At 43.6% G+C, this 20,100-nt stretch overlaps 1 protein-coding gene across 7 annotated transcripts in view; it reads right to left on the minus strand.

Annotated features, from left to right (window-relative positions):
* Positions 1–274: 274 nt before the first annotated feature.
* Positions 275–20,100, minus strand: part of ACSL6 (acyl-CoA synthetase long chain family member 6) — a 46,062-nt gene continuing 26,236 nt past the window's right edge. For 6 of the 7 annotated variants that reach the window (XM_068535827.1, XM_068535825.1, XM_068535828.1 and 3 more), the window contains 7 exons: positions 17,783–17,855; positions 15,841–15,929; positions 14,995–15,111; positions 11,895–12,038; positions 10,764–10,865; positions 9,760–9,831; positions 275–653 (listed from right to left, as the gene is read on the minus strand). In XM_068535827.1, the coding sequence (XP_068391928.1) occupies positions 516–653; positions 9,760–9,831; positions 10,764–10,865; positions 11,895–12,038; positions 14,995–15,111; positions 15,841–15,929; positions 17,783–17,855 (735 nt within the window). In that variant the 3' untranslated portion in view covers positions 275–515. The remainder of the gene's footprint in view (positions 654–9,759; positions 9,832–10,763; positions 10,866–11,894; positions 12,039–14,994; positions 15,112–15,840; positions 15,930–17,782; positions 17,856–20,100) is intronic. The other variant, XM_068535832.1, reaches the window with a different exon arrangement.

A 20,100-nucleotide genomic window follows, 5' to 3' on the forward strand; every position in this document is an offset into this window, starting at 1 on the left:
CTGAAGTTATGTAGAATGTGAGCTATCATGTTTTGTTTCAGAATGATTCTGTATTAGTTTTAATTTTTTAAGTCTGATTTAATTGTGATTTTCACCATCAGTTATTGAATGAGGTAGTCCACATTGCCTAGATATTTGCTGTACCTGGTTACTATTGCACAAATAATTAAGTACAATATATCAGTTATGTTTTTCCTTTATGTTTAATAGAAGTTCTGTGAACACTGAGAATATATTACTTTTAGTGGTACACAGTTCTTGAGAAAAGTCTTCATTTTTACAATGCCATTTGTGGTATTTTTAGCAGCTTACTACAATATCATTGTAATAAAAATAAAGTGTACTCGGTGATGAGAGAGAAAATATTGTTAAAGACCTCTTGGGACAGGAAGAGGCTCAGTCATAAGGTCACGTGCTTTTCATTTTCAGCTGCATCATTCTGACACGTTACTTTCAAAAAATAACTATAATATTGCTACATTGTCCATTATACTGAGAAGAACTTCCCTTGAACTTCACATGGAGATTGAGTAAAGCTCTTCTATTTGTTTTTTGAAGTACTCTCTCAGCTCAGGTCTCTTAGCCTTTAGTGTTGGTGTCAGCAAGCCATTTTGAACTGAGAACATATCAGAGTGGATGTGAATGGCTTTAACCTAAAAACCAAATGCAGAATACATCTTTATCAGGAATATAACACAGCATTCATAGCATACATGATAAAAGTAGACAGGCATATGGGAATAGAAATATTGATATAAAACACTATGCCTATTTAAAAGTCAGAGTTATCCTAATAACATTTCAGCCTATTTGATATGTCTGAAAGCCACCTTTTTTCCTTCTTACTCCTCCATTTAGCCAGTCAACAGAAATGAGATAGTTCCTTACTCTGTGCCAGGCACTGAGGACACAAAGAGGGATCATGAGTGCCCCTGCCCTCGGGGAGTGCACACTGGCATCCAGTAGAGCAGACACACTGGGCAATTATTAGACAATGTGGTATACACAGGATGAAGGGCACCTAACTCAGTTATGGTAGGGAAGAGAGAGGAGCAGTCAGGGAAGCCTTCTCAAGTCAGGTGAGTGTTAAAGAACGAGTAAGAGTTAACCAGCAAAGGAGGAGAGGTGGGTGGAGAAGGGCATTCCAGGCAGAGGCAACCCTATGAACAAAGCTATGGGAGTGAGAAATGGCAGAGTATGAAAAAGGAAATCCAAGTGATTTCTGTTGTAGTTACATAAAGTAGGAGGCAAAGCGGGTGAGAGATGAAGCTGAAGTGGTAGATGGGGCAGTTTATAGAGGAAGACAGTAGGAGATTTTTATACAGGCCAATGACATGGCTGAATATACAATTTATAAAGATCTCTCCAAGAGAAATGTGAAGATGGCTTTTAAGAATGTTAAGACTAGAAGCAGGGAAACCAATCAGAAGGACCTGACCAATCCACAGGAGAGAAGAAGATAAGGGCCTTATCTTCAGAAGTGGCAGAGAGAGAGACAAGTAAGCAGTTCTAAGAGCGATTCAGAGATAAATGGGCAGGATGTAATAAAGAAGGAGGCAGGCAGCCTTGAGGACTTCCAGGTTTCTGGCTTGGAGGGCTACATGGACAGTGGTGCCATTCACAGGAGAAATACAAAGTCTAGGGGGTGGGGCATGACGAGTCTGCGTTAAAAAAAAAAGTTCTGCCAGAAAATGTGATCACATTATTGGAAGGAGGAATGGAGGGATCAGACTTCGTGTTCGTGTTGCCTATTTCCATGAGGCAGATTCCAGGCTTCCTCATGCAAAGTCTCTTTGCAAGGCTGAATGGGGGACCAGAGAGATAGATGAACTAACCTGGGAGGGCCTGGGCAGTCTCCTCCCACGTGGGATTCCAGCTGAAAGAGTGACTGACAGTTCAACCAGAATTTTATGATCTGGGCTTGAGCTGAATCCTGGAGTGACAGTGTCTCTAAGAAATTGTATCCTGACTGACAACTGGGTCTACATTCGATTATTTTGTTGAGACAACAGATCCATATTATTAAATAGCAAATGAATTGCTATACATAGACTTTAAAAAATTAACTCAAGGGCTTCCCTGGTGGTGCAGTGGTTGAGAATCCGCCTGCCAATGCAGGGGACACGGGTTCGAGCCCTGGTCTGGGAAGATCCCACATGCTGCGGAGCAACTGGGCCCATGAGCCACAACTACTGGGCCTGCGCGTCTGGAGCCTATGCTCCGCAACAAGAGAGGCCGCGATAGTGAGAGGCCCGCGCACCGCGATGAAGAGTGGCCCCCACTTGCCGCCACTAGAGAAAGCCCTCGAACAGAAACGAAGACCCAACACAGCCAAAAATTAATTAATTAATTAAAAAAAAATTAACTCAAAATATATGTGCTAAATACATATATATTTTCACTTGTTGTTTTGCTTAATTGGCATTTATTGAGCAACTGCCATGTGTCAAGTATAGTGTAAGGCACCAGGGATACAAAGAAGAACAAGCACAATCTCTGCACACATGGAGCTTACAATCTAATGAAGGATGCTGCAGTATGATACTACTACGATAGGGACGAGCAGTTGTCAGTTGCTTTCCCAGTATCACTCCCCATCTTCCATGCTAATAAAACCCAGGTTTTGTTTGGGGCCATAATGGTCTATGTAAACTATGACAATCCTATGTCCTGATTTCCCAGGCTCCCTTGTGGCTAAGGGGTAGTCATAAGACCCATCTGTGGCTAGTGAGAAGGGAAAGTTTTTGCTTTCCTAATAAAAGGTTCAGACATACCTATTTCTACCCACTTTCTTTTTTTCCTTTCTTGAATATGGACAATGTCCAAAGCTGTAGCAGCCACATAAAGTGATAAGCCAACATACTAAGAAGGGAGAGTGGAAAGATAGGCAGAGCCTAGGTCTTTGAGGACCTGTACCTGCCTTGGACTGCCTATCTTTGGACTTCTTATGTGAGAACACCACAAAAACACACCCTATGTGTTTAAGACCCTGAGGGTTTTCTTTTAGAGCTGAATGCCTTTCTGATATAGCACCTAACCCAGTCTCTGGAGCAGGATTCATTGAAAAGGGATGCTTGAGTTGAACTCTGGAGGATAAGTAGGCTTTGGCCAGATGAAGATAGCAAGGGGAAGGGAGAGGCTGTTATATGGCTCTAGGCAGAGGCAACGTGTGCCAAAACACACTTGGGACATCACAAGTATAGGCTGCAGCAGGTGATACAAATAAAGACGAAGAAAGAGATGGGGCTGGGGAGATAGGCTGGGGCCAAATTACAAAGGATCAATATGCCAAGGTAGGGATTTTGGACATAAATCTTTAAACAATTTTTAATCAGTGAGAGACAGTACTAGAATGCATCCGTGGAAAGATTACCCTGTTAAGAGAGGATTGAAATGAGGTAAAAGTGGAAGCTGGAAGATCAGCCAAAAGGCAAGACTGATGGTGATTTAGGCTATAAAGTTGGCTGTGGAGATGGAAATAGATTTGGGGAGTAGAAAGGACAGGACTTACAATTGGTTTGGGTAATTGGCAGAGAAAGAAATTTTAAGACTGGCTCTAGATTTCTGCTTGAGCAGAAAAACTGTAGGAGGAGCAGAAAGATTCTTTGGAGGCAGGAAGATCAAGTATTCATGTCAAGTTTGAAATGCTTCTGAGGCATCCAAGTGGTTTTTGGACATTGGATATATTAGTATTAGTATGTAGGACACAGCTTCAGCCTGGGCTTGAGACAGAGAAGGAGTTTCTTGAGGAGTAGAAAGGAACTGGGGTGTGGGTTACAGAAGCCAGGAGAACAAGAGTGAAAGGTTACTGTGTCATATGCTACTGTCATATGAGAATTGTTAATTAAAATCAATGGATACAATCAGGAAATGACTTATTTCAAAAATCAGTCTATGTACCACCTCACACCCATTAGGCTGGCTATTATCCAAAAAACAGAAAATAACAAGTGTTGGTGAGGATATAGAGAAACTGGAATATATACCCAAAAGAATTGAAAGCAGGATCTCAAAGAGATATTTGTACATCCATGTTCATAGCAGCATTATTCACAATAGCTAAAACAGGGAAGCAACCCAAATGTCCATCAGCAGATGAATGGATAGGCAAAATGTGGCACAGATATACAATGGAATATTATTTATATAAAGTAAGGAAATTCTGACACATGCTACAACATGGATGAACTTTGAGGGCGTTAGGCTAAGTGAAATAAGCCAGTCACAAAAACACAAGTACTTAGAGTAGTCGAAGTCATAGAGACGGAAAGTAAAATGGTGGTTTCTGGAGGCTGAGGGGAGGGAGGGAATTGGGAGTTATTGTTCAAGGGGTACAGAGTTTCATTCTACAAAATGAAAAGAGTTACAGAGATGGATGGTGGTGATGGTTGTACAACATTATGAATGTATTAATGCCACTGAACTGCACACGTAAAAAATGGTTAAGATGGTAAATTTTATGTTATGTGTATTTAACTACCAAAAATTAATAAATTGGAAAAAATCCATGTATGCAAATAGTTGCAAAAAATTCAACATATCAGTGATTGTTTTCCAAATCTCTGATGCTAACAGTCTAGTGTCCTGGCAGGTGGGTATTGTGATATGACAAAGAAGTCTTTCCTCAGAAAATTCTCCATTGCATTCACTGATTTTTCAGATCAAAGACTCAATATACAAAGAAGACTCCTAAAACAGCTACACTTTCTACTTCTTAAAAAGTTTTTAAGAAAAATTCTAACAAATTCTGGCATTTTTTAAACCCATGCTTATAATTTTAAAATGTGATAATTTTCAATTGAGCACAGCATTAATAAATGAGATTCATCTTTGTCTCTTAGAAATTTGTTCAAATGAAGGATTCACTTTTGCTATAAAAAGAATAGCATTTTAAGGGATTCGTGTGTGGTGGGAAGGGGAGGACTGGACTTTAGGCTAAAATTAAAGCTAGCATTATAGGTAGCCGCCTCAACTTTACCTTACATACTGAAAGGATTTCTACTTGGATATCCAGTATAAATAACTGGAAATCTGAGGCTCTTGGCTAAAAAGAGGCATTATCGAATGTTTCAAAATTTGTTAAGGTTCTTGTAAAAAGTGTTTTGTTTGAAAATTCTCTCAACTCCAATATAAAATAAAATTTTTCTGAATTTTTTTCATGGCAAAATAATAAAAAAAAAAAAAAAAAAGAAAATTATCTCAGTGTTTTTGATGTTCAAAGAAGCAAGGATTTGGTAAGGAATAGGGCTGCCAGTTTTTGTACCCTCTGGAATATACTTTTTTCCTAATTTGTTTTGATCAAACATAAATCATCCTAGGGGATCCAAAATTCACTGGAAACAGGTCCCAAGGGAGACGTTTTCAGACCATAGTGCACTGAGAGCTAGGGGTTCTGCAGTGGCCTCTGCTGGGGGTGGGTGTGGAGGTGGAGATGGGCGTGAAGGTGGAGTGTAGACAGACACGGGTGGGATGAGGTGGGGGAGAGGCAGAAGTGCATTGGAGGCGGGGTGGGGGAGGGATGAGTGAGGGGGCTGGGTTGAGGGGTGGGAGGTGGAAGACAGGCTCTGGCTCAAGCCCCAAACCTACTAGAGCAGCACTGCTCTTATGTTTTGTACATCCTCGTAAGGTGCATATAAGATGTCATCTAGGTTCTGCTACTCAAGTTCAGAAATCACCATTTGATAACAAAACTAGCTAGCTTGAAGAACATATGAACAAAATCCAAATCAAACTTAATCCTAGATACAGTGATTTAACTTAGTAACTCATGTTTACCTCCATGAAATGAAAAGCTGAAAAATTGGCAGTGCTAATATCCTTAATTTTTTTTTTTAAAGTTCCTTTCTGATAGAAACAGTATCACATAAAGACTTCTGGCAAGTGTAAACAATCTATCCACCTTCTTCTGTAAATGAAATTAATCATATAATTTTATAGGAGATGCTAATGCCAAGATACAATTTCTACAAGTGTCCTGGCAGCCTGGGTTTCAGCTCATCTGCATTCCTAACAGCATGTGGAGAACATGTGTAATTGAGACAAGAGTCTATGTTCAGTACAGGGACTTGGGAGAACACCTTTGAAAATCTAGCAGTGACAGGCAGAAGCTTCAAACAACACAGTACAGGGAAGATGACTCTCATAGGGAGAGCTACATACACTATTTAGGTGGTAAGTAGAATGTAAAAGAAAACACTATGATCTGAGGAAGAAAGAACTGCATCAGCTGGTAGATTCTGAGTATCTGTCAAACCAGCAACCTGTAGCAAGCCTAAAGTGCTGACTGGGGCATCTGCAGTTCAATGTGGCTCTCTACAACATAGTCTCTGCCTGAGGAGAGGAAACACAATTAAATACAACCTTGCGGGAAGCCAAGCAATATGGCACTCAGCTCACCTTTCAGCCACTTAGTGAGCAGATCAGAGCGGCACTACTGCCAGTCCCTGCTCCAGTCTGACCTACAGCCCTGGGTCTATTTAAATTCTTCCATGAAAATACCTATACAAATTTCTCCAGTGACTAAAAGTCTAATCAGTAAGTGGGAAAAAAATGAGTCAAAACAGTTCTTTAACTGACCTTAACTGTGGGCCCCAAACCTATAGTTAGTTTTTTTTTCAGACGTAAACCAATGGTAAAACCAATTTTCATTTTTTATAAATAATTACATATTTTCTAATAAAACCAAACTGTTGAATTATGGGGAAAAAAAGGAACGAGAGTCTTTAGTTTCCCTTTATGCCTAACACAACATAAAACTTGTTTTCCAGTTTGCAATAAGCGAAGTTTTTGTTGAGGAAAGCAGGAAGGAGATGCTTAATGTTACCTCCCTCTCTGAAACTACACTCTTGTCACCGAAAAGTGATTCTATAGTTTGTTTTTTTTTTAATTTAAAGATACTATAACATTTAAATATTATATTGGAATATAATGCCTCAAAAGTGTCAATGTGTGCCAACTCATTAAAGCACAGAAATTTTCATCATTCTGAAAAAAAAAACAGAGTATTTAAAATCTTTCAATGGTATTACTCAGTGAAACACTTTAACACACAATATTGCTTGCAGATAATAAACACAGAGTGAATAATTTAGGACAAGAGAAGTTTTAAAATTTTAAATTAATTAGGGAAATGCTCAATTCATCTCTGATTTAAAGGTAAATTGATTAGGTAAGTATTCATTTCAATGACAAGAAATACAGTAAAATATATTTAGCAAGGGCTTTGCAGTCAGAATTTGAAAACTATCAGGTTTCAAAGTTCACTTTGTATTTTATATGCCTATGCAAACTAATAAGGCATAGAAATGTCAAAAAAATGGTTAAATCACAGTTAAGTATGCTCAGATACTTCCCAAGAACCCACATATTTTAATTATTGATAACCATTATTTTAAATGCTTCTTATCTACTCATTAAATCTCCGTAAATTGATAATGGTTGGCCCAGTTCTAGGAATTGTCTGTTTCTGGAAATTAAATTACATTAATTTTTCATCTAATTCAAAGTTTCATTCAGATCAACGCTGCCCAGGAAGTCTGAACTCCTAAAGCTTCTGTTGAATGATTTAAGCCTTGGGCTTGGATATCTATTTGGCGGGGGGTGGGGGTGGGTAAAAAATTAGCATTAAGCCTTAACTGATCATTCCTTTTTGAGGAAAAGGGAAAAGGACTAGCTGACAATAGATTATGGATTAACTCAAGTAATTTATGTTGAGCTTTGGAACACAACTAGGAGCACACACCAACAAAGAGGAGAATGAGAACAGAGAAAATGAAGAGGTAACAGCCTTGGCAATAAAACTCAGGCCTTTGGGATGCCACATGACTTCTCTGTATTTGAGGTTACCATGGCGAGGGCCGATTATTAGAGCAGAAACTTTGCTTAAGGTGTATGGAAAGTCAAGAATACGTCTCCTCTCACTAAAAGCTCTAACTTGAGCAATGGTTAACACTGGAACCTTAACCAAAGGTTTCTCTTAAACATAAGCTTAAGAGTGGTAGTCTTTTCCAAGGAGAGGAATCTGTTACAATTCTCCACCTGCTCGGAGGCAGGTCACGCAGCCCACATCCAGCAGGGGGCATGCAAGCCTTGGGAATCACAAGGGTATCCGCAGGATCCCCAGGGCGTCCCCAGCGCCCTTACAGCCAACCATTCAGGTAATAGGGAGCCCAGATCAACCAGGTCTCCAACCACTCATTTGTGGTGCCTGCTCTACAGGATCACATCTACAGTCACACAGCTCCCCGTAATGGAAGAGCAGTGAAGTCAGTTTTAGCAAATTTAGAAATTTAATTGTCATGCCAGAACTGACCTTGCATTCAGGAAGATAAATATGACTTGCCTGAATGCCTCAGATTTTACAATTTTTTTAAATAAGGATTTATTCATCCAGGCCTTATTTGCCCTAAAACACACTGACAGATGAGGGTAAAGCAGTTTCTCTCAAGCTAGATTAACGTAAAGATCCATTTCAAAAGAAAAACAATTCCCACAAACCCTGAAACTATATTTAGATTTCCTCAGTTTGAAACTTAAGAAATTAAAGTCTTAATCTGTGGAAATGTTTTCTAATTGTCAAACAACTGCTGTAAGAATTTATATTTAAAACCGGTTTAAGAATGTTTTTAGGTTAACATCAAAATGAACATATATAAAGGGGCTTCCCTGGTAGCGCAGTAGTTGAGAATCTGCCTGCCAATGCAGGAGACACGGGTTCAAGCCCTGGTCCGGGAAGATCCCACATGCCGCGGAGCAACTAAGCCTGCGAGCCGCAACTACTGAGCCCATGTGCCACAACTACTGAAGCCCAAGTGCCCTAGAGCCCGTGCTCCGCAACAAGAGAAGCCACCACAGTGAGAAGCCCGTGCACCACAACCAAGAGTAGCCCCCGCTCACCGCAACTAGAGAAAGCCCGTGCGCAGCAATGAAGACCCAACGCAGCCAAAAGTAAATAAATAAATAAATTTATATATATATAAAAAAGAACATATAAAATTTAAAATTCTCATAAACCTCGCAGGTCCTTAATACTATATTTGGGGACACGGTTGGAGAGCCATTTTATGAAAAACAATTATATTAAATACATAATAGGAAATTTTTAAAAATCAGCATATTAATATTTTTCTGTTTGAAGAATTTTTCTTTTTGAATTTGTGACTAAAGAGGATTATAAATGGCATGTGTAAGTAGGACCAAGTATGCTTATGAACTCAGTTACAAAAAAGAACCCCAACCTTGCAAAGACAGAAAGTCTTAGAGATCTGCTGTGTCCACTCCCAACACACTCTTTGTTTCCTCCTCTTTGTTCAGGGCATGCTGGGCTGACAGATCACTGGCCCCAGGAGTGCAATCTTTCTGATGTCCTAGCAAGTAAGCTTGCCTGCTGCAGCCAATAAGACAGTCCCCATAAAAATAAAAATAAGACAGGACTCTGGTCTTGAGTACTGTACGCAGCTTGGAGACACACCATGTAGACATGCTCTACCAGTTACGGCTAGGGTAATATTTCAGCTTTATGAACATCTGTGATTATGAGGACAATGAGCACAGTCTCACTCAGCCTACGACCGATTTTAGTCAGGATGCAGGCTGTTGCAAAGGCAGCTTAGAACAGGCCTTCAGGGGTCCGTTGGTACACAGCCTGCCTGCAGGCCACAGCGTGGAGGATAGGGAATCTAGGTCAGGGTCACTGTTGGTTACTTTAATTCTCATCCCTGCATAAAGGGCAGTAACAGGTATGGAGAAGGTAACAGTTACCTGTTCAAAAGAATGGAGTCCACTTTCTTTTCCTAACCTCACCATATCTTCCAAAATGGCTTTCTTCAGCTCCTGAATTGAACCATATAGGTAAAATTACAAGGCAGAAACACATTTCAAAATGGAGATAGAAGAATCAATGAGTTGTGAGCAAAGTACAACTGGCAATCATACCAACACTCCCCCCACCCTTCAAACCCCCAACTGGGGCTGACGCTCCCTGGCAGCAAGCCAATCACCACCACCCATCATCTGGCAAGTAAGTGCCCACATGGCCTAAGGAGTGTCCAACAACAGGCTAAGGGACCACTCAATTTTGTTTTTTAAAGCAGACCTCTGGTCAGCCTAGTGAGTCTCAGGGGCCCTGTCACCTCCAGAAGAGCCCAGGGCCTGGTGGGAGCTCTAGGGTTCATGGCTGCTGCTAAGAAACAGATCATGTGACTGAGGGGCCGACGCTGAGTCAGGGCACAGAGGTCATCTTCCATAGGACTGTACATGTGCCAGGAGAAGGCTTCTGGAAGGTGTCAGCGGCAAATGTTCTAAGCAGGGAGAACTGTGCTCCTTTTTCAATTCCATGACTGTCTCTCTAAGCCCAGTAGATACAAAAGCTACCTCACATTAGGAGAGAGCAGGGCCAGTGAGTCAGAAGGCCTATTCTCACATCTGACACTGCTGTTAACCAGCTGTGTGGCTTTGGGCAAGCCGCCTCCCTCTCTGGACTCTCCTGCAAGCTTCAAAACAACAGGGCTGGACAAGCTTTCTCTGATGTCTCCTGGCTGGAAAATTCAATAGTTTATCAAGTGTTCTAAGAAGAGATATGAGCTCCTTCTACAACAATGACAAAAGACAAACCTCTGGTTTAGGATTCCCACCATTTATAAAATAGTTAGAAATTTCCCTATAGGTTCAAATTTCACTTGGGCTACTGTTTTTGTATGTCCTCTCATTATGCAGTATCACAGAAGGTCCAGCAGTCTTTTGGGAAACAGCCCCAAGGTACAGACCTTATTTGTGCAGAGCTCTGCATACGTCCCTTCAATTCCTCTCTTCTGGGCCCAAGAGGGCATGACTTCCGGGTCGGGCACGACAATGCCCACCAAAAAGGCCTGCGATCCCACCAAAGGAAAACACAGTTATGACAAAAGCTTTTAAAGTGGTTATTTGTGGTCCAGCGTTAATACTAATCTCTTGGTATTCTCAGACTCCACTCTTTTCTAAAAATATGTATATGTTTATGTTATGAAACATTTCCACCAACATATCACACATTCTTGACAGAAATATTCTTGAATATTTCTGATATATTTCCCTAACTTCGTAAAAAATTAATTAATAAAAAATAAGCTTAAGAAGATTAGGAGTCAGTAAGGTTAGTCCTGTATGTACCTTTGATTCTCATGCCAATCTTAAATGAGTACATCTTTAGGATACTAATCAACCAACTCTATAATCCAAAACACATACATTTCTAAGGATTTCCAGACCATTTTGAAACTGATTCATTAGTATGGTCCTCATTCTTTAAGAACACCACTTTAATTTTTAAAGCATTTTCTTAAAAAATAATTTAATAGTCTTTAATTACATATATCCAATGATAGCACAGAATATATTCACAGTGATCTTTCTGACTTCAGATCTAAATGATACCAGAAAGCAGAATAAATATAAATCCTCTTCAAATAATTTAATCCTGTACTATATTAGCACATTAGCTTAATATATTAAGATATATCATCAGTATCATTATTTGCAATACTGTACCTATTTATCTGTAAAGTTCTTATGTGTATTTCAAAATCAAAACAGCAGAAACCCTGAATCTTGCTTCAGCATACTACCTCAAAATTCCTCTTGGAAGTAGACGGAGCATAAGTTAAAAGTACTGGGAATGTTATTACTACTACTTTAAGCAACTTATTTACCTAACTGCAATTTACCAAACTATAAGCAATTAAGATTTCTCCCTTAGAAAGGCATTTTCTCTCATGATCCTATACGCCGGAGAATACCAGTATCTGATTGGAAATTAGTGTTCATCACTTTAATCAAATACCAGTTACTTAGGAAATCATTCCCAAAGTACTCATCAGGCCCAAAGTACGTGTGGGAGGGCTGAGGCCTAGGGGACTCACCTTTAAGCTGTCCCCATGGACATACACTTGTGCAACAGGCTCGCCCCGGATGTAGATGTTCTCAATCATCTCGGGTGCAATATATTCTCCCTGAGCAAGTTTAAATATGTGCTTCTTCCGATCAATAATTTTAAGAGTTCCAGCCTGTGGAATTGGACAAGCGGCTTCATAAAATGGCGGCATTCCCAAGCCTGAGCCCCTCACTCATTAGTGCCATAGCCCCTCACCTCCCCAACCCCTGGTCTCACCCTGCAAGCCCCACCGGATCTGCTCGTGCACCTGACATCTCTGCTCTCATGGAGCCACTGCACGGCTGGAGAGGGACGCCGTGAACAAGGGTGGATGGCTCCCAAGCTCTGCTGGGCCCTGAGTGCCCACTGTCCTGTCCCCTCACCATGTGCCCTACTCCCCCTCCCACCCCTGACACCCTGGTGCCCAGCAACAGGTGCCCTCCTCCTCAGAAGGACACCCACCTTCCCATCAGGGCTCCTCTCACCCAGGCCCTCGCTCCAGCTGTCCCTTTTCTCAGCAGCATCTTCAGATTCTCCCCCTTGAACCATGCTTAGGCCACCACTCCCAAAGAGCAGCCTCTCCATCCTTCAGCACATAGCACAGCTCTGGCAGAGGACCCCAGGTGGCATTAGGAGCCCTCTCCCTCCAGGACCTCTGCAGCAGGCAGGCCACCCCTTGGGCAGTGAGTGCTTGTGCCCCTGGCCTCCAGGACCCCCACTCACCTCCCTGACTCCCTTCAATCTTTTTGAATTTCCAAGGTGAATAGGTGGGTCTCTCTCCTTTGGCTCTCTCCTTGAACGTTGCAACTTCCTCACCTTCACTGACGATGCTCCTTGAGGTGACCACCATTTATCTCCTAAGTGGCCACTCCTGCATATGTCTGAGCTTCCAGCCAGAGCTCTTCACTGAGCCCCAGACCCAGAACCTCACTATCCTCCAAACACTACAAAAACCAGGCCTTTTCCCTGCACAATGCAACATGCCCTAAAGGAAGCTCATCCTTCTCCTCCTCAAGCCTGTCCCATTCCCCAAGCCCCAAACCTGGAGATGGCCTTGCCACTGGCCTCTCCTGGGACTTCCAGCAGTCAGGCTCATCTGTCCTCACTCATAAATCCTTCTCACAGCCACCTCCTCCTCAATCAAAACCACTTCCTTACTGAACGTGTGCACACACTCTGGCCCTGCTCTATCTGTTCAAGCATCAGAACTAGGGTAGTCTCGCCAGAAGAGGAAAACAAACAGGCCTTGTTTTGCTCAAAATCCAGGCTGGACATCAGGGCCTTTCCCTACACTGGCTTCTTTGGTCCTCGTGGCACCCCATGAGCTGGGTGTCATCACCTCCATTTCATAAATGGTGAAGGTGAGTATTAGAGAGGTCAGTTAACTCCTCCAAGGCCACACAGCTAGGAGGTGGGAGAACCAGGACTTAAATCAGGTCTTTCTGGATCAGAAACTTAGACCTTTTCCTTGATCTATCTAATACTATTTCAAAATAGTAATAATTTAAAAAACTGACTCCCACAGACTGCCTGCCTACTGCCTCGGGCTCTGAGTTCAGGCACAGCACTAGGTGCTTCACATGAATCAATTTACTTGCTTCTCACAACACCCTGCAAGGTGGGTGGTTTCATCCAAGTTACAGAGCATCAGTGGCAGATCCAGAGTTTTGTGGGACTTCAAGTTTTTTCCAGTTTTGAGACCCCCACCTTTAAGAAAAATAATATACAATGAAGTGCAGAGCCTTGAAAGGGGCCTATGCAAGTGAAGGCTGAAGCCTAGGCTTCGTTAGCTGATGGGACAATCTACCCTCTGCCAGTGTCCAGGGTCCTGCTGCTTCTCCAACCTCCCTCCTCCACACCTGCGGGCCCTCAGAATTCCTTGCCTCACACCTCTAGTGTCTCTCTACTTAGCACATGCTATTACTCCTGCCCTGACTGTCCTTCCCACTCTCCCCTCTCCTCTTGGAACACGACTTAAATCCTGAGACTCAGAGCCAGTAGGCGCTCGTCCTTCTCCGCTAGGTGAGCATGGCCCTCATCTCATGCCCATCACACTGGGCTGGGAACTGTCTAAAGATGTGTCTCTCCCCTGAGCGTAGTCCCTGGCCCAGGGATACATCCATGTCTGCTGCAAGAGTGAGGGTTTCTCAAAGTAAAACGCGCAGTTCCAAACAGGGGCAAGTCAGCTCACCAGCCCAGAGGGCCCCTGGAGGGCTCAACATCATTCACCTGTCTGATAAATTCAACATCTCAGAACTCCACCCAAAATCATAGCAATTTCCCAGAGACACAGGAAAGGTTTCCTGGGGTGGGCTGCTACAGGTGGAGGCTCTCGGTTTCAGTGACATAGTTTTTTTCTGGTCATAGTTTCCATCTAAGCATCTCCTGTGTGCCAGGTATTATGCTAAGGGCTTTACAGGTATAATCTCATTTGTTCCTTACAACAATGACCATAGAGGTAAGCAATGTTATTACCTCCATTTTACAAATGACAGAATGAGGCACCATTACTGATTTTGGCTAAAAGATGGGGGCCACCGCTAAAGAATGCCATGTAGCCTTACTTTCTTATTCTATAACTGAGTCAATACGGAGCCCCAGAGAGGGATGAAGCTTTGCTCAAGGTCCCAAGAGCAGCTGCTAGCAGAGACAAAGGAACGCCAGCATCCTCCTGCCCAGCTCCAAGCTCTTCACACTGCTCAGTGCCGCCTCTCAGCTGGCGGCCAGTGTCCATGGGCTCCCAGGCCCTGCCTTTCTCAGATCTCCCAGAGTTACGAGCCCCATGATCCTTGTACTTCATCCATCGGATTCCAGAACACTGTCAGATCTCTTCCTGGAAACCTCTTAAGGGTAGGGGGTAGGCCTCAAACTCCAGTTCTACGCTCCCCAAAGATCCCTGTCACCTTCATCAGGAGGATGCAGGAGGAGGCTCTGGGGGCGAGGTAAGGAAGAACCTCCCATTTCCCAGAGGTATTCTGGAATGATTACTTGTCAGGGTGGATATAAAGACTCCTGCCTCAGAGTGAATCAGATTATACACACCCCCACCACCAACATGTGTGGAGGCCTACGGTTCCAAACATACGTACTGGCAGCCACTTCCCAATGTCTCCAGTGTGAAGCCAGCCGTCGTCATCCAGGGCCTCCTTTGTCCTCTCTGGATCTTTCAAGTAACCTTTGAACACATTTGGTCCTCTCACACATATCTGTAGGGACAAACACCCGGTTTCTCTCAGCCCACAGCATAAGGAATCCTGATATGAGGCTGTCACGAGGCATGTGTAGAAAAATGTACACTATCCCTCAGGAAATCCACTGTGGAAACTACAGTGATGGAAACAGAGGACAGGAATAGCCGCCAGCGTTCTCAACTGTCTCCTGCCTTCTCTCAAGCAGTGCCCTCTCCCACTACCTCTCTGCCGTCCCTTCTTCCTCAGGAACACTGCGGCCTTTGGTATGCGCTGCTATGTGACACTGGATGGGGTCTCATCAGATACTGAAAGCTGGCTGATTCTATCAGAGATGCTTGAGCCCCCTGCTTCATGACCAGACACTCAGCTTTCCTATCTACTCCCACGGAATGAACAAGCACAGGCCAGCTCCATCTACCCCGTCTGGCCTATTTGCAAATGGTCATGTTTCTGCCTGCACAGATACACAGCAACAAGCTGTGCCAGTTAAGAAAAAAACGGGTTTTTAAAATAGTCTGCGAATTCCAAATCTTGTTTTGGACCAGCCCAGTCCCAGCCTTGAGGGTTGGTTACTTCATAAACAGGAGAGAAAATGCTCAATTCAGTTGAGTCAAATTAATCAATAATATAAAGTGACTTTACACATAGGGTGGAAGGAAAACAATTCCATTTCCATTTTTTTTTTCTTTTACTCGCTACATGTAGAGCATCCACAAACATGAATGGCTAAACGCTCAAGTTTACCTCTCCTTCTCCTTTGCTGGTCCAATAGTTCAGTTCCTTGACATCGACGAGCTTGATATGATTGCAGGGCAGAGGTGCTCCTACGTGTCCTAGAACACCAGCACAATGTGCATTTGTCAGTGTTCAGATCAATTTCAGCACTGAAGATGCTCCACGCCATGTGAAACCCCTCAAGTGGTCAAAGTGGGGAATCGTGGATGGAAAGCAATACACCTTTAGATGGGCGTTTGTCACAAGCAAGCACTGATGATGAAACAAAGTTCTGGAGAAAGGAGAGGCCAACCTCAGCTGGGCCTTTGTTTTACATCTGATTCTTAAACAGCCGGTCAGGCTTACATGGCCCAGAGTCAACCTGTACAGGGTCTCTGGGGAGGCTCATACCCACACCAACCACATAGTCAGGATTTTTTATATTAAGACACTTTCCCCATCATTAGATCATATGTTTTGGTTTGGGGATCATAAAATATAGTCATTATTGCTTTTTCTTCCAGTCACCAGACTGTTGAAATGGAAAACAAGGATGAGGCAACTCGCCACCCCGCCCCCCCAGATAAGACTTCAAATTTTCTTGGTCTTATATACTCCAGCCACAAAACTACATCTAAGTCATTTTCTAGTAATTGTGGTTGTTACACAATTCACTGGCAAGGCGCAGGATTTTTAAGCAGGTGCTGGCCAAGGTCCTGAAATAAAGTGAGCCACGTAAACAAAAAGCAGGCTGTGACACTTTCATTTCTCTTTTAAATGAGAGACCGCCAAATCTTTTACAATATCGTACAAAGATACCGATCCTCTCATACTCAATAACCTTTGCAAGTTTTTATGGTAAGGATGCATAAAAAAGGTAAAACCTCAAAAGCCTCACATAGGAAAATGTGGGACATCATAAGAGGGAAGAAACTGTCCAAAGGAAGGGTATACATGTAAATGATCAGTAAATATGGTCGTGGTAACAAGAAAAAAGTTAATGAGCCAGGACCTCAGAAAATGGTCCGTGTAGTAAAGTTGCCAGTGGTAGGGAGATCAAAAACTTCACATACAAGATAGGCTTTATTCAGCTAGAGTTTAAGGAGATAAAACTTGTGTACCTGACTTCGCCAAATGTGATTTCAATTTAGAATCCACCTATCATGTTTCTGCTGACTACCTCAAGGTGCTCTGAAAATAGTATTGCACTACTAAGCATATTTCTTTTCTGTGCACATCATCCCAAGTTTTCTAGTTTGTAGTTGAGCAAACTTAAGCGTGAAGGGTGGCTCCAGGCTCACAGAGGAAGTTGGTATCCTGAAGAATTCTTTTGCTGAGTGTTTTTCAGACGATTGTATTTGGTCTAAATTTAGTGACAGCCAATACATGGGCTACCTACTGCTTCCTCCTTGCCCTGAAAGATAGGTCCCTTCAGAATGAGGCTGTGGATAGTAGCTGCTCCTTTCTGAGGCTGCCACTGCCTTTTAGATGTTGCTATCACAGGAGACCAAAGTTCCAAAGAGCCTCTGACATGGCTCTTCAAGAAACAGTGCACTGGCTGCTATAAACTTGCCTCTCCTTCCTAAATCATATCCAATTCACAGCCTGCTTCCTTCATTCTGAAATGATTGTAAGCAAGACTCTGTGATATTTAGAAACTATAAAATCCAATATATTGATATCATAGGCATTTTTCTACCTGGAGCTGTATTTTGTGATCTATTACTTTTTTTTAACATGACTTCTATTTATTTATAAAAGAAATAGGAAAATACAAAAAATAGTAGGAAATACAAAAATATGTAACAAAAAAAAAACAGATCCATAATGCCACAACACAGACAAAACCACCATCATTGTTTTTCTTCTGTTTCTTCTGCTGTTTCCTAAGTGCCCATGTAAATATACTTTCCATGAGGAAGTTTTAGAACCTGCTGTTCTAACTCATTCCCACATCTCCAGCCAATCCTACCTGATGTCCAGTCCCCGGGTGTAGTGAAGGTACATCCAGCTGTGCACTCAGTTTGGCCATAACCTTCATAAACCTTCAAGCAAAACACAGAAACCATACTGTAGGCGCACACCTGCCTGCAGATAGCTGGCTGCCCTTTTCAGCCAGCTAACCTCTCATGGAGCATCTGGCTGCTCCATGCTGGGGACAGTGGGAGGGGAGGTGCTCTGGAAGTAGGTACCTTCAGGAGAAACTGAACACAGACAACAGCTACACAGGTGTAGCTACTCTGCTTGGAAGAAATGTTATTTTATTTATTTATTTATTTTTATTTTTTTTTTTCCAAGACCCATTTATTCTCTAGTTCTGCGCACATGGAGACACCCTCCTTGAAAAGGGGTTGAATCCTTCCGTTCACTTTAACACCCTGTGCTGAAAACATGTCTTCCGAGGTTTCAGCTCCGAGATCCACAGTCTTAAAGCACTGATTCTTAAACCTCGTCTAGATTTCTCCCCTTGGATGGGGGGAAATGCCCCAAACACAGAGAAGAACAGCTCAGGACTGTGGGCTCTGCTCGCCCAGAAGACCTTGCAGCTCCCCTGACCAGCCGGCTGGAGCCAGGATTAGGGCCCTGAGACGAAGGGCGCCTGCTGGGCTGCCGCCCCCGCCCCCAACTCCTGTCCTCTTCACTAGGCTGGCTGTCACCTCTAGCTTCCCTGGAGTCTGGGGCTTCCAGACGGTCTCTGCTCACACTTCTGTATCCCGCCTGTTGCCTCAGCACTGCTGATTCACACCAGGGGGGAAAAGCACACAGAACTGCTTTTCAGCACACCAACATTCCACGCCAAAGTTATTTGATAAGCCTGCAGGTTCTTTTTCATCACAGGACACTCCCAAGGCCATGACTTGCCCTGGCTCCCCACTGCCCTTGCCAGCAGACTGGACGTGTGTGGCCACCGTGCTGAGTCGGGCACACCCCCTGGCTCCACTCCGGCGCACTCCTGGAGAACTGAGGGCGGTGCCCTGGGCGCATTAGCAGGATCTGTCCTGAAGCCAGTCCTAGAGTGACAAGAGCCACACCTGCAGGTCTATTCCACTGACCAGACGCACAGGACCGAGCTGGGCCCACGGACCTTGGTCTGGACTGTGTCGGCTGGTCATTCTTGCCTAGCTTCACAGGCCAACAGCCACTGTCCTTCCTGTACTTTCTTGCTCATCACTGCACCAGCGGGTCACTCCTACCTGCTGCCGTCACACACCTGGCAACCTCGTGTTCCGGGGCCAGCCAAGAACTGAGACCCCAGCAGGCCCCTAGTTCCCAGCAGGCAAACTCCCCATTAAACTACTGCTGCCTAGCCGTGTTCTCGAGGCTTCAGAGCCGGGAAAGTGCGGAGAGCATAGCAATCCGCGGCGCCCACAGCCCCAGACCCACGATGCTCCGCGGAGGCGCCGGAGCCTCGCCGCACCCACCCGCGCCAATACAAGGGACCTCTGCGCCCGCCTGTCCCGCGGACCCGGGCGCACACCCGACCATCGCGACCCACGATGGAGACGCGGGGGGCGGGGCTCGGCCGGCGGCAGGCACTGGGGCGGGCGGGGACCCGGGCTCCGGCCCCAAGGCCGCACGGACCCAGCAGGCCGCCCGCCGCCCGGAAGAAAAGTGAAATGTTATTTTTAACCACAGACACTTAATAGATAAGGTTATATGGTTTGGGATAAAGACTTCTAACTTATTTTCAACCACTGACTCTATTTCTAATTTGAATAATATGTATTAAAGACAAACATTTTAAAATCCAATAAAGGTTTTGTCTCTGTAAGATATTCCCCTTCAGAGCCCCATGTGCTCGCATGAATAGACCATGTGGGAGAGCTGCCTTTAGGAGCGGTCAGCTCATGTTGGTGTAGAACAGGAGGTCAATGTAAGAAGCCCATGGCTTCTTTTCTCCTTCCTTGTTTTTTTTTTTTTTTTTTTTGGTGGCTTGCAGGATCTTAGTTCCCCAACCAGGGATTGAGCCCATGGCAGTGAAAGCACTGAGTCCTAACCACTGGACCGCCAGGGAATTCCCAAGAAGCTCATGGCTTCTAAAGCATAAAATTTTAAGCATGCACATTTATGAAACAGATGTGCTTACTTTACTTAAAACCCACCAGTCACAACTATGTTACTATAGTCTGCATAAGTAGGAATCTGACAAACATTAATTGAATGGATAAAGGAATAAATTATTTTAGCAAAGACAAAACCTACTGAATCAAATAAAAACACACAAATGAACTTTTATCCCCCTCCCTCGTGCTCCTTCTCTGGGCTGGGAAATAGTCTGCAGGCTGGAGA

The sequence above is a fragment of the Eschrichtius robustus genome, chromosome 2, assembly GCF_028021215.1.
Source record: "Eschrichtius robustus isolate mEscRob2 chromosome 2, mEscRob2.pri, whole genome shotgun sequence".
Taxonomy (NCBI): Eukaryota; Metazoa; Chordata; class Mammalia; order Artiodactyla; family Eschrichtiidae; genus Eschrichtius; species Eschrichtius robustus.